Source organism: Barbatula barbatula, assembly GCF_947034865.1.
Source record: "Barbatula barbatula genome assembly, chromosome: 21".
NCBI classification, from domain to species: Eukaryota; Metazoa; Chordata; class Actinopteri; order Cypriniformes; family Nemacheilidae; genus Barbatula; species Barbatula barbatula.
In genome coordinates this window covers 8,096,655-8,114,226 of record NC_136784.1, presented here as the reverse complement: position 1 = coordinate 8,114,226, position 17,572 = coordinate 8,096,655, and the positions used below count along the sequence as shown (strand labels likewise).

Sequence of the window (17,572 nt, the reverse complement as noted above, 5' to 3'; positions counted from 1 at the left end):
TGTAAATGTTTATTACATGTTTTGCTTGCTTGACCTTTTGCGAAGAAATAAAAAAAGATGTATATATAGATATACACAGGTTTTCACAGTTGACTAATGGAACTATTGTATTTGTTATAACCCACTATGACTCTATTTTTATACAAAATTCTAAAGGTACCATGATATTGTAATGTTTGTTTTATGAGATCATGTTTCATTTCCTTCACATACATAAAAAAATATTTGAAAAGGAACAGAGATGTTATCTCACTAAAATTAAAATGAACATAATCATCAAATCATCAAAAAGGTTCCCCACAAGTAAGACAGGAAACCAGCCACCAAACAGGAACTTGCATCTGCATGTTTGTCCATCATTATCAGAGCGTGTAAAGTGCTGTTAAAAGTTTTCTGATACTTTTAGCTTATTTGTTTTATCGTTAAAGACTTGGAGGATAAATATGTCAGGAACACGTTCCCTGTGCTGCCATGTCACCACAGCAACTAGCTCATTTGCCATCTTATATCTGGTAAAATGCAGCCTTATTTATATACTTATAAACTTTATATGCTTTTACTTAGAAATGCTTTAGAGCTTTAACAATACTAGAAGATCAAATGAAGTGTTGGATTTGTATATACTGTATGTATGTGTTTCATTGAGTACAAAGTCAATTAATATGCTTTGTGTAGTAGCCTATTTATGCAATGATGTGAGTAAGCTTAAATTTTGGCTATATATCTAGTATTGTCATAATCGAGTGGGTTTAGTTGTAGACAGTTATGAATAACTATAAAAAGGTTTTGTATTCTGATTAAATACATTTTATGGGCTTTGTGTTGTGACGACAGAAGAAAATTTTAAAGGACCGAAGTGACAGTCACTTGTGCCATAGATTCAATACTGACATTTTTTGCTCGACAGAATGTTTGTTGTACGGTACAGTCTCCCTTTTCTGGACCTGATTATTGTTTAAGAACAAATAAAAGATACTTAACAAAGGCCATAGAAACAATTGTACACTCCTCTCAAAGATTTTAATAGTTATAAATGTAAATTACATCATTATTATATAAATATTTTGTGAATGTTAAGCATGAAATGCATTATATAATCTTTAGCTTTTAGGAATAAAAATGTTCTTCTGTCCACCAGACCATGTGTAAACCGCCATAGGAATATCTAATGGAGGAGGCTGTGTGTATGTCATGTAATTTACACTTCAACAGTTTTTTTCTGAATGAACTGCTGTTTCTGTGTAACATGTTCTGTTGGTGTTGGCTCAGAGAAGAGAGTCCAAACAGTCCGGCTGCCAGAGTACACACAGACCGAGACACGTTTACCTTTATGAATTCATTCTGCCAGATTCATTCCATCTATGCCCCTGTGTGTGTGTATTTCTCTAGATAGGTAATCTGTTGGAACTGGGGGACATCATTCGAAAGGCTTCTTGGGAGAAAACTCACAGCATCTCCTATCATGATATTAAATCTGCCCGGTGTGACCATATCTGTGAGTTCACGTCACAACAAACACTTACTTATTGTGTATGTTTATTTTTACAAGCTTATTGGTTCCAAACATTTACTCTTTGAAATTTAAATTTTTTAAAACATCACCAATCTTGATCCATTTTGTACAGACCGTTTAGCACTTTGTTAAAAAAAGGGTTTGTACTAAAAAAGTACTAATATATTATAAGATATACAAGACATACAAGGACATAAAATCTCTCTCTCTCTCTCTCTCTCTCTCTCTCTCTCCAGTTGATATTAGCACAAACATTTTGATGCTGGTTCTGATGTCGATCTCTTGTGTGTTTGTTCTGTTCTCTCAACGCAAGGTAACTGTGCGCCTAAAAAGTAAAGTTTCTATCTATACATTATATAAAATGAATCCATAAAACCACTCGATCTATATGTGAAGAAAAGGCATTGTGTACATGCATTTGTGTTTAATAATATACAAATATTATTGTAAACAAATGTATACTAACATATATACTGTATTGTTATACAAACAAACATCAATTTAAAGTAAGGAATCTAAATTTACATTTACATATAAAGTAAAACTATTGATGATTGTTTTTGTAATACAGAGGCTTATAAGACACAGCATTTTACAATTTCCAAATAAAACACAAACTGTATGTATTATTTTACATTAAAGATTTATTATTTAATATATATTTTATGGATTTTAATAACAGAAACTGTGGTCATTGTGCTATTTGTATGGATGCTTTAAAACAGTTTTCAAATAAATCTCTTTGGCTTACTAAACTTGTAGTGAAACAACTATCTGAGTGGTGAACCCTTTTGACTAAGTCTAGACTGCTTTTGTTTTATTGGATGTGTGCATATTTGCGTGAGGGTGTGCATAAGCAGATTGTAAGTGTGTAAGTCATCTTTGCGCACCTTCGATTATAAACCCGGTAGCCGAACAATATTTACCCAACGTCCAAAAAGAGAGCTTGTCTCAATATTTATGTATGTGGTGAAATACAGAATCCTGACTCTCTTTCCAAACGACACATTTGATATCTGATTAGGCTTTAATGGTTTGTTGTTCTTATATTTTTGTTAATTGAATATGTGAAATTGAGTGTATACATAAGAAAGAAAATCATATTATAAATTGCTCAAAATGTTGTATTTGTCTATATAAGGGCCCCATGTTTGTGCTGCCTTTTGTGATGCTGATGTTTGTGGATTTGGGAGTGAGTTTTCTGTCCCTGTTTAATGGAGCCTGGGGACTGCCAGGGACCCCCAAATACAAAGACGTCCTGCAAGTTACAGTAAGAAAAACATAACCTACACTACGCACGTTTTTTTGTGGATAATTCAGTAAGAGTTCACTTCATCAACCCATTTCTGTTCACTAAATGTGTGTATTTGTGTCTGTCTACACAGAAATATTACAAAGGAGTCGATAGACTGGATGAGGAGGACTTGGGCCATTTCACCATGGGATACACTGTTTTCTTTATTTTTAACGTATTGCTGAAGGTATAATATTACATGTGTGTCTGCTTTGAATATACATACACTACCAAGTTTAGGGTCTCTCAGGATCTTAAAAACATTTTTAGCTGAAGACATCTGTCTAAATGTTTAAAGTTAGTATTTGTAAAAAAAAGTATAACTGTTCTAACATTTTTTTTTAATTAAAAATTACCTCCAAGAATTTAATTAATTCTATTGGCGGATTGTACTGAATAATTAAGAGAATAGCAAATTAAGAAAAAGCAACCAATAAGAATTAAGAAAAGTATCCTAGGGAGATACTTTGAAGATGCTAAAATACAGTATAACAGTTTCAGATTTACTTTGGATTTCCTATGTTACAACATGCAACAATTACATATGCGCTATTCCATAGTTTCGTTATAATTACTATTATTCCAAAATATGGAAAAAATTATATAGAATAAATATAGAATGAATAAGTGACCCTAAACTTTTGAACGGAAGTGTGTGTGTTTGTGTGTGACCTTGACACTTTGGTTAACCAAAACATAACTGCAAAAAAGTGAAGTTAGTTTCCTGAGGTAGGAAATCAATGTATAGAGAGCCAGTCATAACGTGGCTTCTGTCTTTCTTATAAAAAAGGTAAAGAGAAATTCAGCTGCCTTCCAAAAGGTGGTGGCGTTTGTTTATAAGAGCCTACAGTATTTTTTTATTTGTGTCTCTGTTTTCTGTGTAGGTTTATGTCCTTCAAGTGTCAATGAGGTGTTTCTATGCCCTGATGGAAGAAAGAGCTCCTGGTATGCATGTTGACACTGGACATACTGTGACAGTAAGTGCATTTATAACAGAGTTTGTTTTGGTGTCATACGAGACAGTAGTTTTAATGTTATGGACTATGGTGGAATTTGGATCATAAATCTCCCATTCCAAACAGCTGCTAGTTCCATTCTGCAGACATGTTTTTACATGCTGTAATTTCTTATTGTAAAAATGTTAGTGATTTTTAAACAAAAGTATTCATTATGAAATTATGAAAAGAGACATTTATGTTAAAGAAAAAACGCATGCTCATCAACACACACTCACACACACACGCATCTTTTCCAAATCTGTATACATTTCTTTCTTCTGATGAACACAAAATAAGTTATTTAGAAGAATATGGAAATACAAACAGTTCTGGGGCACTTTTGACAACCATTATAATTTTTCCTACTATCAATAGTGGCCAAGAACTGTTTGGTTACAAGCATTCTTCCAAATAACTTTCTCTGTGTTCATCAGAACAAAAAGAAATGTATACAGATTTGGAACAACTCGAGGGTTAGTAATTGTGAAGTGTTCATATATGTATTCATTTAAATAATTTTCTACACACTTTTTCAAGCCCCTATACATTCCTATAATTATATAGATGTAATATCAATTACTGTACAGTATCGGGATTAAATAATTCCAATAAACATCTGTTGTTCCTTTGACTAACAGGTGAAGCTACCTTCTTATGATGAAGCTCTCACAGTGAAAAATGAAGAAGCACCCCCCAGCTATGAAGAGCCATGAAATGCAAAAAAAGCTAGTCGGTTATGGGCACAAATTGTTATGGGCATGCCAATAACCACACGCTAAACATGCATTCCAATGCTTGTAACCAAATAATGATTAATATGTTTCTTACTATAGTGCGTCTTACTGTTTACTGGTAGGTGGCCCAAGCTTGGTGAAATTTGTTTGGCGTTTAGTTTGAACTGTAATGGTTCTATAATACATCACAAAAACTGGTAAAAAAATTGGGAACTAGTGAGATCTGTTTTTATTTTAATCTTAATAAAATTTATCTTTTCCCAGCTTAAAGTATATGTATATTTTTTTCCACTTAAAAATGATTTGGTAATGTAATGTCTAAATAGAAGCCCATTATGCCTAATGATACTTGATGAACTATAAATGAAAACATTTTTGCATTTTTTATTTTTTTTATGTTTTCTTGTTAAGCAAAGGGAATTACAAAGATGCTGTGCTCCAGAACATTGCAGTATGCTGCAGTGTGGTAGATGATAAAATAAAAAACACCAAACTTCTAAAATTATTCTTGTGACAGATGTTGGCACATGGCGGTACAGAGGATTATTTTTGTAGGTTGGGGATATATGTATGCAGGATGCCAAAGCATAAATGCGGTGTTATGCAATGTATAAACAAACACACTTCATTTGCATAGACAAACAGGGAACTCCCGGAAAAGTTGTGTTCCTGAGCCTTTTACAAACAGCTCTGAAGGAAAAGCTCACCCCAAAATGTAAACTGTAAATCTTTAGTCTGTTAACCTGTATGATTTGTTTTTCTGTTAGACACAACAAAAACTTTTAAAGAATTGTAATAGTGGCTATTTTCAGCATAATTATCACCATAGACCATAAATAATATAAAACCAGTCCATACGTCTTGCATGCAGTACAACCACGATAGCGGTGTGATAGGGTTGTGTCAGAAAAAGAACCATATTTAAGTCACTAAATACTGATTATCTTGTTATTGCATGCGAAACATTCTTCAAACACAACACGCACTCTAATTGAATCTCATGAACTAACTCATACACAAGTCGTACGCCACACACACACATTGTTCCAGTATTAGGCCTTCAAATGCATACGCACGCTTACCACCGCAGGCACACAAGGCACCGCGTGGTGCATATGGTACAAAAACACAGACGTACACACAGGCAGAACAGGGCTGTCTGTGTTAGATCAGGCACTGAGGCTTCCCGCATAATCCCCACGCATAAATTCCTGCGTGTGCGAGATTAATTTCAGAGGAAAAGTGCCCAGAAAAGACAGATTCATCTTAATGTTTATTTCCGTTCAGACCCAAGTTAGAGACCCCTCCTAGGGCTCCAAATTAACTTGGTTTCTCTTACACAAACACATACACACATCAAGGTGTGTTTGTCTTTCATACCCCAAACATTGGAGCAGGTATCCCCACCCTCAAAAAGCTTCCACATAGACCTCGAAGAGAGGGATTTGAGGGCGGCGTCTCTAAACGTAAAGTGTGTGTATCTGCTTGTGTGTGTGTATGTGTATTGATAACATAAGAGTTTCTCTCACCGGGAATCAGTCTGTCTCTGGTTGTCGACCTGGTCGTGAGGACTCAAGCAACATTACAATATGACATTGCTGGGGTTTGTGATGCTATTATGCATCCTGGGAGCTCAAGCCACCGTGGATCTGAGAAACGCGGCCGCCATGGGTAAGAAAACAAATTGTGATGTTTAATGATCCATTAATATGATTTGCACTAGCTGGGTGTTCCTGTAGATCAATTGGCAAAGCATGGTGTCAGCAATGCCAAGGTTATAGGTTCCATTCCTGGCAAAAATAATTTATGCTTAATGCATAAATCTAAATGGATTCTGATAAGTAAAAACCAAAAATTTTGAAATTAAATGCACGCTCAGACCCAAATGCTATAGTACATTTATGCAACATTTATGCATTTGGTAGATGTTTCTTTCCAAACTGGCTTACAGGCTTAAAGTTATATTTTTTCGTGCAATATCCTTCATATATTCACGCTATTCTTTTAGAGTTCAATGTTAAGCAAAGACATTAATTGTAACCTTTTGAAGAGCTTATAGAGACACTTCACCCAAACAATGTTTGGGTGAACGATCACCCAAGAGGTTCTAAAACAGTGTAAAAGTTTTTCTGTTGAACACAAAATAATATATTTTGAAGAATATGAGATACGCTCAATAATCTAGATTTAAATAGTGAAAAAAATTGAATACTCTCATTCATAAGTCACTTCGGACAAAAGCATCTTCTAAATGAATAAATGTAAATGTGAGAATGTGGTTCCAGTAGGGGACCAACTGTGAGAGAGAGATATTGTAATCATGTGGGTAATTGGGGTTGTGTTTCAGTGGTTTTACTAAATGTTTGTGTGCTTTAGGAAAAAATAAGTTTTTTTAGATTTCACATCTCTACATTTGTACACAAAGAGGCTCTTTACTGCGTGTGTGTGTGTGTGTGTGTGTGTGTGTGTGAGAGAGAGTATGTGTGCATACCTGTGTGCACATGCATACCTGAAGCTGAATGTATAATCAATGGGAGCTATTATGAGAAGAGCCAACACTGTACGTTTATTGAGGTACATACAGACTGTCTGGCTTTCCACTTAAACTTTCTTCCTCGCACCCCAACACACACACACACACACACACACACACACACACACACACACACACACACACACACAGAGAGAGACCACACTACTATCATCAACAAAACAACAAGGGAAGAAGTTTTGTTTTTGGATCGTTTCAATCCCTCCTTTTAAAAAAATATATAAAGATTTAAGGGGATAGTTCACCCATAAATAAGAATTCTGTAATAAATTACTCACCCTCGAGTTCAAATCTTTATAAAAAAATATTTTTTTTATAAATATAATAACACAGAGAAATAACTTGGAAGAGTGCTTGTAGGGTCAAACAGTTCTTGGTCACCCTTGACTACCATAGTAGGAAGAAATTACAATGGCAGTCAAAAGTGCCCCGGAACTGTTTGCTTTCTTACACTCTTCATAATATCTTCTTTTGTGTTCAACAAAACACATTTTAGCCAATAACTGTTGGGTTACTCAAATCCTTCCAAATACATTTATTTAAAATAAATTTCTCCAGATTTGGAACAACTTGAGGTTGATGACAGAATTTTCATTTTTGGGTTTACTGTAACTTTGAGGAGGGTGTAAATGTATTAAAATGGATTTCATCATGTGGCAATCCCTCACATCAACTCTTTCTTCTGCATTTCTTCTCTTTAGCTGCAGGCTTGTGTAACACTAAGCCCACTGATCTGGTGTTCCTCATCGACAGCTCTCGAAGCGTCCGCCCCGCTGAGTTTGAGCAGGTCAAGGTTTTCCTCAACAAAGTCATCGAAGGTTTGAACGTCGGGCCTAGCGCAACTCGCGTGGGCGTCGTGAACTATGCCAGCCGGGTGAAGAACGAGATCTCGCTGAAGTCCCACAAAACCAAGGCTGGACTGGTTAAGGCTGTGTCCAAGATTGAGCCACTGTCCTCTGGTACAATGACCGGCCTTGCCATCCAGTTTGCCATGAATGTGGCCTTCAGCGAAGCAGAAGGCGCACGCAAATCCCCTGGCGTCAGCAAGGTCAGGCTCTGTGACAGACAATCCCATAAGTCTCTCTCTGTCCATATTGGAATCATCAGAAGCATATGGAATTGCATATTGTGTTATATAACTATCAATGGATAAATCAACCATCTAAATCTACTATAATCTTAATCCAAAAATCAACTAAATTTGTCATCATATATTTACTCTCATGTCATTCCAAACTTGTATATGACTCTTTCTACTGTGGAAGAAAACAAAATATATGCACATGTATACTGTACAAATGTGTTACATTGATCGCAGGTGGCCATCATCGTGACTGACGGCAGACCTCAAGACAATGTCCGTGACATCGCGGTCAAGGCACGGGAGGCTGGCATCGAGATCTTCGCCATCGGAGTGGGACGCGTGGACATGCCCATTCTCAAACAGATGGCCAGCGAACCACTCGACGATCACGTCGATTATGTGGAGAGCTACAGCCTCATCGAGAAGCTCACCATAAAGTTCCAAGAGGCCTTCTGTGGTAAGTGGGAGCGGAGAGAATGAAGGTCTTGAGTTGACTCTCCTCAACGGTGATTTCAGATTCAGGTGCATATAGAGCAAAGGGCATGAGTATCATTGGGGCATGTTATCATTCATCTCAGACGTAGATCTCCACCCTCTGCTTGATGCACAACTGCACTTGGGTCTCTGGGGAAGAAGTAAACGCATGTGGATTCACTGATATGATTGACATTGCTGCCAGCAGTGGTTCTCAGAGGTGATATCTGACATCTAAAATGTTATTCACATTGTTACAACAATCGGAAACATAAAAGTTTGAGAACCATTGCTGTAGCAAATCTGCATCAGGGCAACAGACACTTCAAACACCAAAATGTTTAAAAGTTCTGATGTACCTGGTTCTCTGATATACTGTATTCTTGTGTGTTTTAAAGGTTTGCTGTTCTTGCGAGCACAGCAGACGGTTAAAACACAAAGTTTCCACTTCACATAGAATAATTCTCTCCTCACTAACCCTTCCATCCCCCACCCGGTGTGTGTGTGTCTTACACGGACATAGAGCCGACACAACCTGTATCGGACCTATGCGTGACAGGCGATCATGACTGTGAGCACATTTGCATCAGCACACATGGATCTTTCAAGTGCGCCTGCAGAGAGGGCCACACACTCATGAGCGACGGACGATCATGCAGTGGTGAGTAAGTGTGAATGTTGTGTCAGAGACGTCAAGTCTTCTTCACGACCCACCCATCCCACAATGAACAAACAAGTCCCATCATGAGATGAAACGCTGACACCAGTTACCACAAGCACAAACATATCTGTCTCTTGTCTCAGCTTGCAGTAATGCAGCCATAGATGTGGTCTTCTTGATCGATGGCTCAAAGAGCGTTAGACCTGAGAACTTTGAGCTGGTGAAGAAATGGATCAACCAGATAATAGACAAGCTGGACGTCTCCGAGAAAAATGCCCATGTTGGATTGGTGCAGTATTCCAGCTCTGTAAGGCAGGAATTCCCTCTGGGACGCCACAACAACAAAAAGGACCTCAAAAACGCTGTGATAGCAATGGGTTACATGGAGAGGGGAACCATGACTGGCACAGCTCTCAATTATCTGTCAGACCACAGCTTCACTCCTAACCAGGGTGCCAGACCTGGTGTCACAAAGATTGGAATTGTCTTCACTGACGGAAGGTCCCAAGACTACATTGGAGATGCAGCCAGGAAGGCCAAGGAGAACGGTGAGAAACAACACACACAAACTGAGTAAAAATAGGGTATGATGTGTGGATTTGATCTTAAAGTGCACAATGTTGGATGCGTGTGTGCCTCAGGATTTAAGATGTATGCTGTGGGAGTTGGTAATGCTGTTGAGGATGAGCTGAAGGAGATTGCTTCTGAACCTGTCGCTGACCATTACTTCTACACAGCTGACTTCAAAGCCATGAACCAAATCGCAAAGAAGCTACAAATCAATGTTTGTCAAGGTACGTTACGGCATGAAAAATACGAATAAGACCGGTGTTGATGCAACTCATCGAACTAATTTATTTTTGCAGAGGAAGATCCCTGTGAATGTAATTCAGTTGTCAAATTCCAGAAAAAGGTGGAGGAGGCACTACAGGCGTTAATAAAGAAATATATCCTTTCCTTCACAGAAGGGTTGATTTTGCAATTTGGTAATGAACAAATTTCTATTAAGCTCATTGCTGTTGAGTAACAAAATGCTATGGAATGCTGTTCCATGTCTTATGGATACAAACATAGATCTTTTGAGGTATGGTAAGGCTTTTTAAGTACATCAGTGTGTAAAAAAGATTAATTCAGAATTGTTGGAATTTTACAGAGTTTTTTTAACAGATTTTTCATGTATTATTGAAAATACGTTCAAAAAACATAAAATTACAGAAAAAGATTGCAAGGTTACAAGAAAAATGGGGGTAAACTACTTTTACAGGAAAGAAAACTGTTCTTTTATGGTTTATTTCTGGCGCCCAAATTTTTTTTCTCTAATTTGACAGTTTTTGACCACATTTCGAAAGTAGACTGTGAACAATAATCTTGTCAAATTACAATTTCCCCGTTTTTCTTGTCAATTTGATTGGTTTCAACCATATTTCAAAAACAGGGATTTTCCATAAAACTACATTTTTGGGATTTTATACATGAGAAATATTTTAAAATAACAGCAAAATTCTTTCAAATTACGATTTTTTATAAACAAGTGTAAACATTTTAAGTACAAAATGCTGGGTTAGTTTCAACCCACGTTGGGTCAAAAGTGGACGAATCCAACAAATGGGTTAAATATTTTACCTAACCATGATGTTGGTCCCGTTATGACTCAACCATGGGCTGAAATCAACCCAGTATCTTTTAAGAGTGTAATGTTTCATATTAAAAACATTTGGGCACTCTATATGATAATTGATATCAAATATCAAGAGCTGACTGTGACTTTTCTATAAAATCAGATGGTAAATTTTTAAGAGGATTCCTGCAGCTAAACTGTGATAAAAGCGTCTGCCAAATGCCTAAATGTAAACATTCCCTTGTGAAAAATCTCTGACATGTCTTAAGCCATAAGGATAATTATTTCCTTGACAACAGCATCACTGGAAGCTGTGACAAAAAGGATCACTGCCCTGGAGAACAAGATCGTTTGAGACGCCACCAAGATCTAATTCTCACACTAACACCCCTTTCTTTCATTGTAAAAAAACCTTGAGCCTCTGACCCCTGCTTAACTTTCTCTCCTCCACTCTGTGTTCTGTCTTCATCGCTATTGTCCTTGGAGACCATGGTTTGCCTGTCTACATGTGCTTTGAATTATGGTCACCCTAAAAAGAAAGGTGTTGGTTTTCAAACAGCCTTCCCTCATATCAGGACTCCAGCATAGAGCAATAATTTTCCACAGCCAGGAATCTGTATGTTTAAATTAAAGTCTTCCGTATGGTTGTGCATGTGTGGTAACCTGCATAAGAAAGTCATCCTTTCTGGGGAAGTGATGTGTACATTAAAACTAATAGAGGTTTCACTCTGAACTTTTCATCATTCTACCTTTCTCCAACCTATCAGTCCTGATTCTACCATTTTGCCCCCCAATAAAGTTATCTATTGTTTTATATGGAATATAAATAAGGGTAATTTAATATAAGATTGGACTTGAAATACATGTGTGAATGCTTGTTTATTATTTAAAACACTCCATTAACTGAGCACACACATACAGAGACACAACACACACAAACACATTAGACATGGGCAATCATCCACTCAGCAAGTGTTATGATAACTGTTTGTGTTGATTCAATAAAATCTCACTTTGTGTCTGTGTCTTTGTTTCATTGTGTCCTTGTTGTTGTGCGCTTAACAGCAGTGCTGTAAGGCTTCATGTTGGATAAGTAGCAGGTTACATAAGAGAAAACGTTCAGCTCAATAATTAGGTGTCTCAGGTACAGAGGGATGTATAGTGTGAGATTGTAGCCTTGTTTTTATATCCCGGTGGGGACCGGGAGTGTTAGGAATATTTAAAAATATTTAAGAGGGATGCATACCGTATAAACATCCAAATCAAACCACTCTTGAAATACTTGATTATAGTCTCAAAAGATCAATATTGATATTGCGCATTTTACACATTAAAGCTCATTCAAATATCTAATAACAACTCATAATTAAAATAAATTAGTTGTAAACAACAATCCTAAAATCAATCAAATAAAACATGTAATCCTAAAGTTAAAACTCTAATTTACAGTCTGCGTGCTTCATTCGTAAACAGCATTTCCCCTTATTTCATGTTTGAAACAATCATGTTTGATGTTGGTGATAATAAAATAAGAATCTTGTACTTAGTTAATATCCACAGTAGCTTATTTATGTGTAGTACATTGTGATTACAAAAATGTTGTATACCATACTGCAGGCATCCATACCATGTAATATTAAAATGGTTACCCCTTATTTTAAAATACTTACAGTATAAATGTTTTTTATTCCCCAAACTTTGTATATTTTTCTCCTTTAACTACAGATATACTGTAGACTAGAGGAACATTATTCCAAATATTACACACAGCAATTTAATAGTTTAACCATTCAATCATCTTGTAAACCTGTAAAACATTTGTACTATTGCAAATTATCAAACTATAGCTGCTGTATTCAAACAAACGTATTCACATTGTATGAGACAGGAAATAAATATATTTTGTATGTATTTATGTGTATGTTTGGCCAAGTCAGCATTGCAGCTCTATAAGTAAAGGCACGTTCAACAACACAGCAGCTGTATCGCCACATGACATAACAGAACCAGTCACACTGGAGCATCCAGATGTCTCCAACACTGCGTTATTTTATTAAAGATCCAACGCGATGTGTTCAGGTTTATTTATAGCCCGTGTGTGAGTATCAAAATCTTTCCGTTAGATTGTGACTCCCCTGTTAAGAACACTGGACTCAGCAGCTCCGCTTTGGAAATGTGAACTGTTGATGGCTACGGCCAAGAATTCGTCCTCCCAGTAGATGTCGCTGTCCAACTTCTTATGGTGAGAAACAAAGTTGTTTTTTTGCGGTCTAGGTTAAAAACACATGCCCCGTGAAATAATTTAGACACTGCTCTTTGACTAATGCTGTTTTAAATTACATTAAAGTTTATAACGTCCGTTTAAATGCCTAACTAACGAGATCAAGAGGCGAACCAGCATCAGCCCCTCGCGCGTACGCAAGGCATAATGGGTAATTTCGCGCATCGAGAAAAAGGTGGATAAGTACATATGTATAAGTACAGCCCTGAAGTCACCTCGTTACCGGTGAGTTGAGTCACGCTGCGCCGCGAAGGTGATGCAAGAGTCCGGCGCTGTGTGTTCACGCACGCCACGCCTCCTCCCGGTACCGTTTCCTGCTTTTCCACAGACACTTGTACGGGCGCAATGAAATCATAGTGCAGGGACCTAATACCCATCAAGACACCTTTACCGAATGTTCTCTTCCGTCTGTGGCCTTTAACCGTGTATTCGTTCAATGAAGGTGAGTCACTCTGTCATTAATGTTTTGATGAACCGCCGTCTTGTGTCGTTTGTGTAAGTAACGTTGATCTGCTGTTTGCCCTGTTTGTTTAAGCCTTGTTATTGCGAGATAGACACCCGATAACAAGTGGGTAAAGGGCCACATTAAAGCACCATTAAAGTCGTTAGTCATCAGTTATTATCATCAGCATAGGAATAAGAGTTCAGTGCAAGATGTATTCATTATCGTGTGAATACGTTTAGGATTGGTGGGCTATGTCTGTATATAGATGTTATGATATATTTTTACCTGAAGAGAAGTGCTTTCTTTATCTCCCACCCTGTGCATTTATCTTTGTTCCTTGTCTCAGCAGGAAGGGGGTGATGACATACCCCAGCCTTCTGGGCCCAGTGCCTTTATCCCTGCCGAAGAGGTGTGTGCTTATCATTTGTGGTATTTGTCATTATAGGCATGTCACCTAGTTTGACAAGTTACGGCAGCATTAGAATTGCCCACAATGATTTCTGCTCCGTGTCACAACCTGCTTGTCATTCTTAGTTTGTTTACAGAACAAACCTCTGTCATTTTCTGTCTCCGTCAGATTCTGGAGGAAGGGCCTGCACTGGAGATGATGTCAGAGGCTCTGTTGTCAGAAGGGCGTGCGGATCATGTAACCATGGCAATGGGGCTGCATTCCTCCTACCTGGCCTGTTTCCTTCGCACCCAGCATGCTTTGCTGCAGCTGGATGGTCCCTTGCCTTTGTCGTGGAGACATTTTATAATTATATTGGTAAGGCTTGTGTATTTGTTCAGCAGCTTTATAAAGCCTGCAAGTTTTAAATAGCCATTAATGTGATTGTTTATAATGTAATAATTGAAACATTTTTTTCTGGTTGTTCAGGCATCGGCACGACATCAGTGTTCGTACCTAGTGCAGCATCACACCGCTGCTTTTCTACTTGCCGGAGGTGATGAGACTTGGCTCAGGGGACTATACTGTGCACCACCTAAAATACAACGCCTGCAGACTCTTAACAAGCTACTTGCACACAGACCTTGGATCATCACCCAGGAACACATACAGGTAAACACATGATGACCCAAAAGTACAAATTCACTCCCAAAACCTGTATGATTACCATTAAGCACTGTTCATTATATGTAGAGAAGAATGTGATGTACTCTTTGTGTTATGTTTGCAGGAGTTGGTTTGTCCTGGTGCAGAGGCCCGATGGTCCCTGGCAGAGTTGATTCAGGCGGTGGTTTTAATGAGTCACGCCCACTCTTTGGCCTCTTTTGTTTGGGGGTGTGGAATTCTTCCAGAACCTGCACAGTCGGGTGATCAGGTCCAACCACGTTCGCCCACGGAGTCATGCGGTTCTGTCCGAGACAAAGCTAAAAATCAACAAGAGGTATTAAAGTTGTTACCAATGTTGTATTGATTACAGTTTAACGTTATACCCCAAAATGTAGATATTGTTATCATATACTCACCCTCTTGTCATTTTAAACCTGTATGACTTTCTTTCTTGAGCAGAACACAAAAGAAAAAAAGATATTTTGAAGAAAATTGGTAACCGAGCTGCACTGGCCCCCATTCACTTATTTTGTATGGACACAAAACCAATGCAAGTGATTGGAGCCAGAAAATATCTTCTTTTGTGTTCTGCGGAAGAAAGAAAGTCATACTGGTTTGAAATGACTAGAGGGTGAGTAAATAATGACAATTTTGTTTTATGTTTGGGGGAACTGTCACTTTAATGGTAACATTTTGCGTTCGGCTAACTGTGTGTTTTACGCATAGTGGTCTGAAGCTGTGAACGAGGTTCAGCTTTTGATGGAGAAGATGAGGATGGTCCAACAGCTCGGTGAAGAATTTACACAGGAGGAGATGGTGACTCGTTTTGAAAGAGAGAGAACTGAGAGTTTACTGGAACCTGCCGATGGTATGAACTCACTCACGTTATGGGAATGTTGAATAACTAATTCACATAACTGGTTCTTGTGCCACCTGTTGAACGTGAAGGCCCTCCAGGAATTATGTGACAAGAATTTAAATAGTAAAAAATATAAAATATACTTTTAACTCATTTAAATTGTTTGATGACAGATTTCTTTGTCCTTCATTGTCACTTTTTGACAATCCTGTGTCATTTTTGTTTTTTTTACACAGTCCAGCGTTCTGTTCTTCCTGATTGTGTGTCACGGTTTGTTGTGGATACAGATTTTACCTACCAGGATTTCAGTCCCAGAGGAGAACAAGCCCCCCCAACCATGAGAGCTCAGGTTCATTACTCGCTGTACTTACAGTAGATCTACAGTGTAACAAAGTTACATTGAACATTTATACATTTCTAAAAAAATCTTTTGTTTTTTCAGGACCATTCGTGGGAGGATCACGGGTTTTCCCTGATGAACAGGTTGTATAGCGAGATGGCACAGCTTCTGGATGAGAAGTTTCAGGTGGTGTGTGCACTAACATACCACACCATGGCCATGCACTCAGATGTGGATACCTCCACTCTGCGCAAAGCTATCTGGAACTACATTCATTGCATCTATGGCATCAGGTACCTCACTCACTTGTCAGCCATGTCATGAACATTTAGTGACTTTAGTTATAGCACCCTTAAATAATATAATCATTGACTGGATGCAAAAATAAATTCACTTATTTCACAGCTACTTTACACATTGTTAAATAATTGAATAAGGTTTTTAAGAGTGGTTAATATTTAAATAATATATATTTGTAAGATTTTTTAGTTGTACAGAACAAACATACAAATGATTATTTTTTTATGGTTTTGTTCACAACCACAGGTATGATGACTACAACTACGGGGATGTTAATCATTTGTTGGAGCGCAGTTTAAAAGTATATGTTAAAACAGTGGCTTGTCACCCTGAAAAAACCACACCAAAAATGTACTTCTCGTTTTGGAGACAGTTCCGCCACTCAGAAAAGGTACGTGATTAACGCCACTGATGTTAAGTTAACACCGATCCATTTTACAGGCATATGAGTTGAGTCATGATCAAATTATGATTCTTTTTTGGCGTATTTACGGCTGAATTAAATTTGCATTGTGATATAGATGTTATGGCCCTCTAGTGGTGTTTTTCTGAAATGCACTTTGTCATCTGCTGTGCCATTTTAATGATTTTTAAAAGCATTAATGAAACGGTACATAAAAATAGTTTTCATTGATGCTTGCTTTGTTAATATTATCGTAAAATTCGTTTTAGTGGAGCATTCATAAAATGAAGGAGAACTAGCAATGATTGTCTCTTGAGTTCCTCTTGGGGATGTAGAAAGCAGAGCAATGGCTTCTTGTGTAAGTCTTTTGTAATTTACTTCTTGCAGGTCCACGTGAACCTATTAGTGATGGAGGCGCGACTGCAGGCAGCTTTACTCTATGCACTGAGAGCAATTACACGCTACATGACCTAAAAAGCACACATGCTTTCATAAACAGCATTAAAACATGGAATGACCCGTATGCACTTGCTCTACTTTCAACCCCAACTGTTCTTAATATGACACACACTTTATGCACACAGTAGATCTGTCTTTTCCTTTCTTTTTTCGTTTGTAATACTTTTTTGCCTGTATGGCACAGTTGATTTGAGCTGCTGCTCATGATCGTCTGGGAGGGAAGGAATTTTGCACATGAACTGCCTCTCCGTGACCTCTCTCTTATCATACTGTGAATTTTTGTTTTTCAGACTGCAGTATTTAGTTTTTGTGTGTAAGTTGATGAGCGTTTGAGTTTGACACTTAGCAACCTTCGTTGCCTCTTTCTCTCTCAGATTGAGAGCTGATTTACAGTGGACTAAACTGGACGACACAAGCACATTTTTGTTGTTGTTGTTGTTTGTGCAATGTCTTTAAAAATGTTTTACATATAATAAAATATTTTATTATGAGATGTGTTTTGTA

General features: G+C 37.6%; 3 protein-coding genes across 5 annotated transcripts; all 3 read left to right on the top strand.

The window, feature by feature from the left end:
- The first annotated feature begins 299 nt into the window (after positions 1–299).
- Positions 300–4,803, top strand: laptm5 (lysosomal protein transmembrane 5). The gene is made up of 7 exons (XM_079484148.1): positions 300–512; positions 1,390–1,495; positions 1,750–1,826; positions 2,655–2,783; positions 2,899–2,994; positions 3,692–3,784; positions 4,444–4,803. The coding sequence occupies exons 1-7, from the start codon at positions 444–446 to the stop codon at positions 4,516–4,518; spliced, it is 645 nt and encodes a 214-aa protein (XP_079340274.1). The 5' UTR covers positions 300–443; the 3' UTR covers positions 4,519–4,803.
- Positions 4,804–5,977: 1,174 nt separating this feature from the next.
- matn1 (matrilin 1) lies at positions 5,978–11,952 on the top strand. 2 transcript variants are annotated; one of them, XM_079484264.1, is made up of 8 exons: positions 6,033–6,210; positions 7,792–8,138; positions 8,409–8,631; positions 9,172–9,309; positions 9,453–9,857; positions 9,951–10,103; positions 10,176–10,256; positions 11,233–11,952. In XM_079484264.1, exons 1-8 carry the CDS (start codon positions 6,129–6,131, stop codon positions 11,280–11,282), a joined length of 1,479 nt encoding a protein of 492 aa, XP_079340390.1. In that variant the 5' UTR covers positions 6,033–6,128; the 3' UTR covers positions 11,283–11,952. The 2 variants fall into 2 exon arrangements, with proteins under 2 accessions (XP_079340391.1, XP_079340390.1); XM_079484265.1 differs by lacking the exon at positions 9,172–9,309 and having other exon boundaries at positions 5,978–6,210.
- A 1,455-nt stretch (positions 11,953–13,407) lies between these two features.
- Positions 13,408–17,559, top strand: sesn2 (sestrin 2). Of its 2 annotated transcripts, none has more exons than XM_079484266.1 (10): positions 13,408–13,650; positions 14,000–14,062; positions 14,231–14,419; positions 14,531–14,713; positions 14,832–15,041; positions 15,434–15,575; positions 15,803–15,915; positions 16,009–16,199; positions 16,453–16,597; positions 16,997–17,559. In XM_079484266.1, exons 1-10 carry the CDS (start codon positions 13,645–13,647, stop codon positions 17,081–17,083), a joined length of 1,329 nt encoding a protein of 442 aa, XP_079340392.1. In that variant the 5' UTR covers positions 13,408–13,644; the 3' UTR covers positions 17,084–17,559. The 2 variants fall into 2 exon arrangements, with proteins under 2 accessions (XP_079340392.1, XP_079340393.1); XM_079484267.1 differs by having other exon boundaries at positions 13,510–13,650; positions 14,003–14,062.
- Positions 17,560–17,572: the final 13 nt, after the last annotated feature.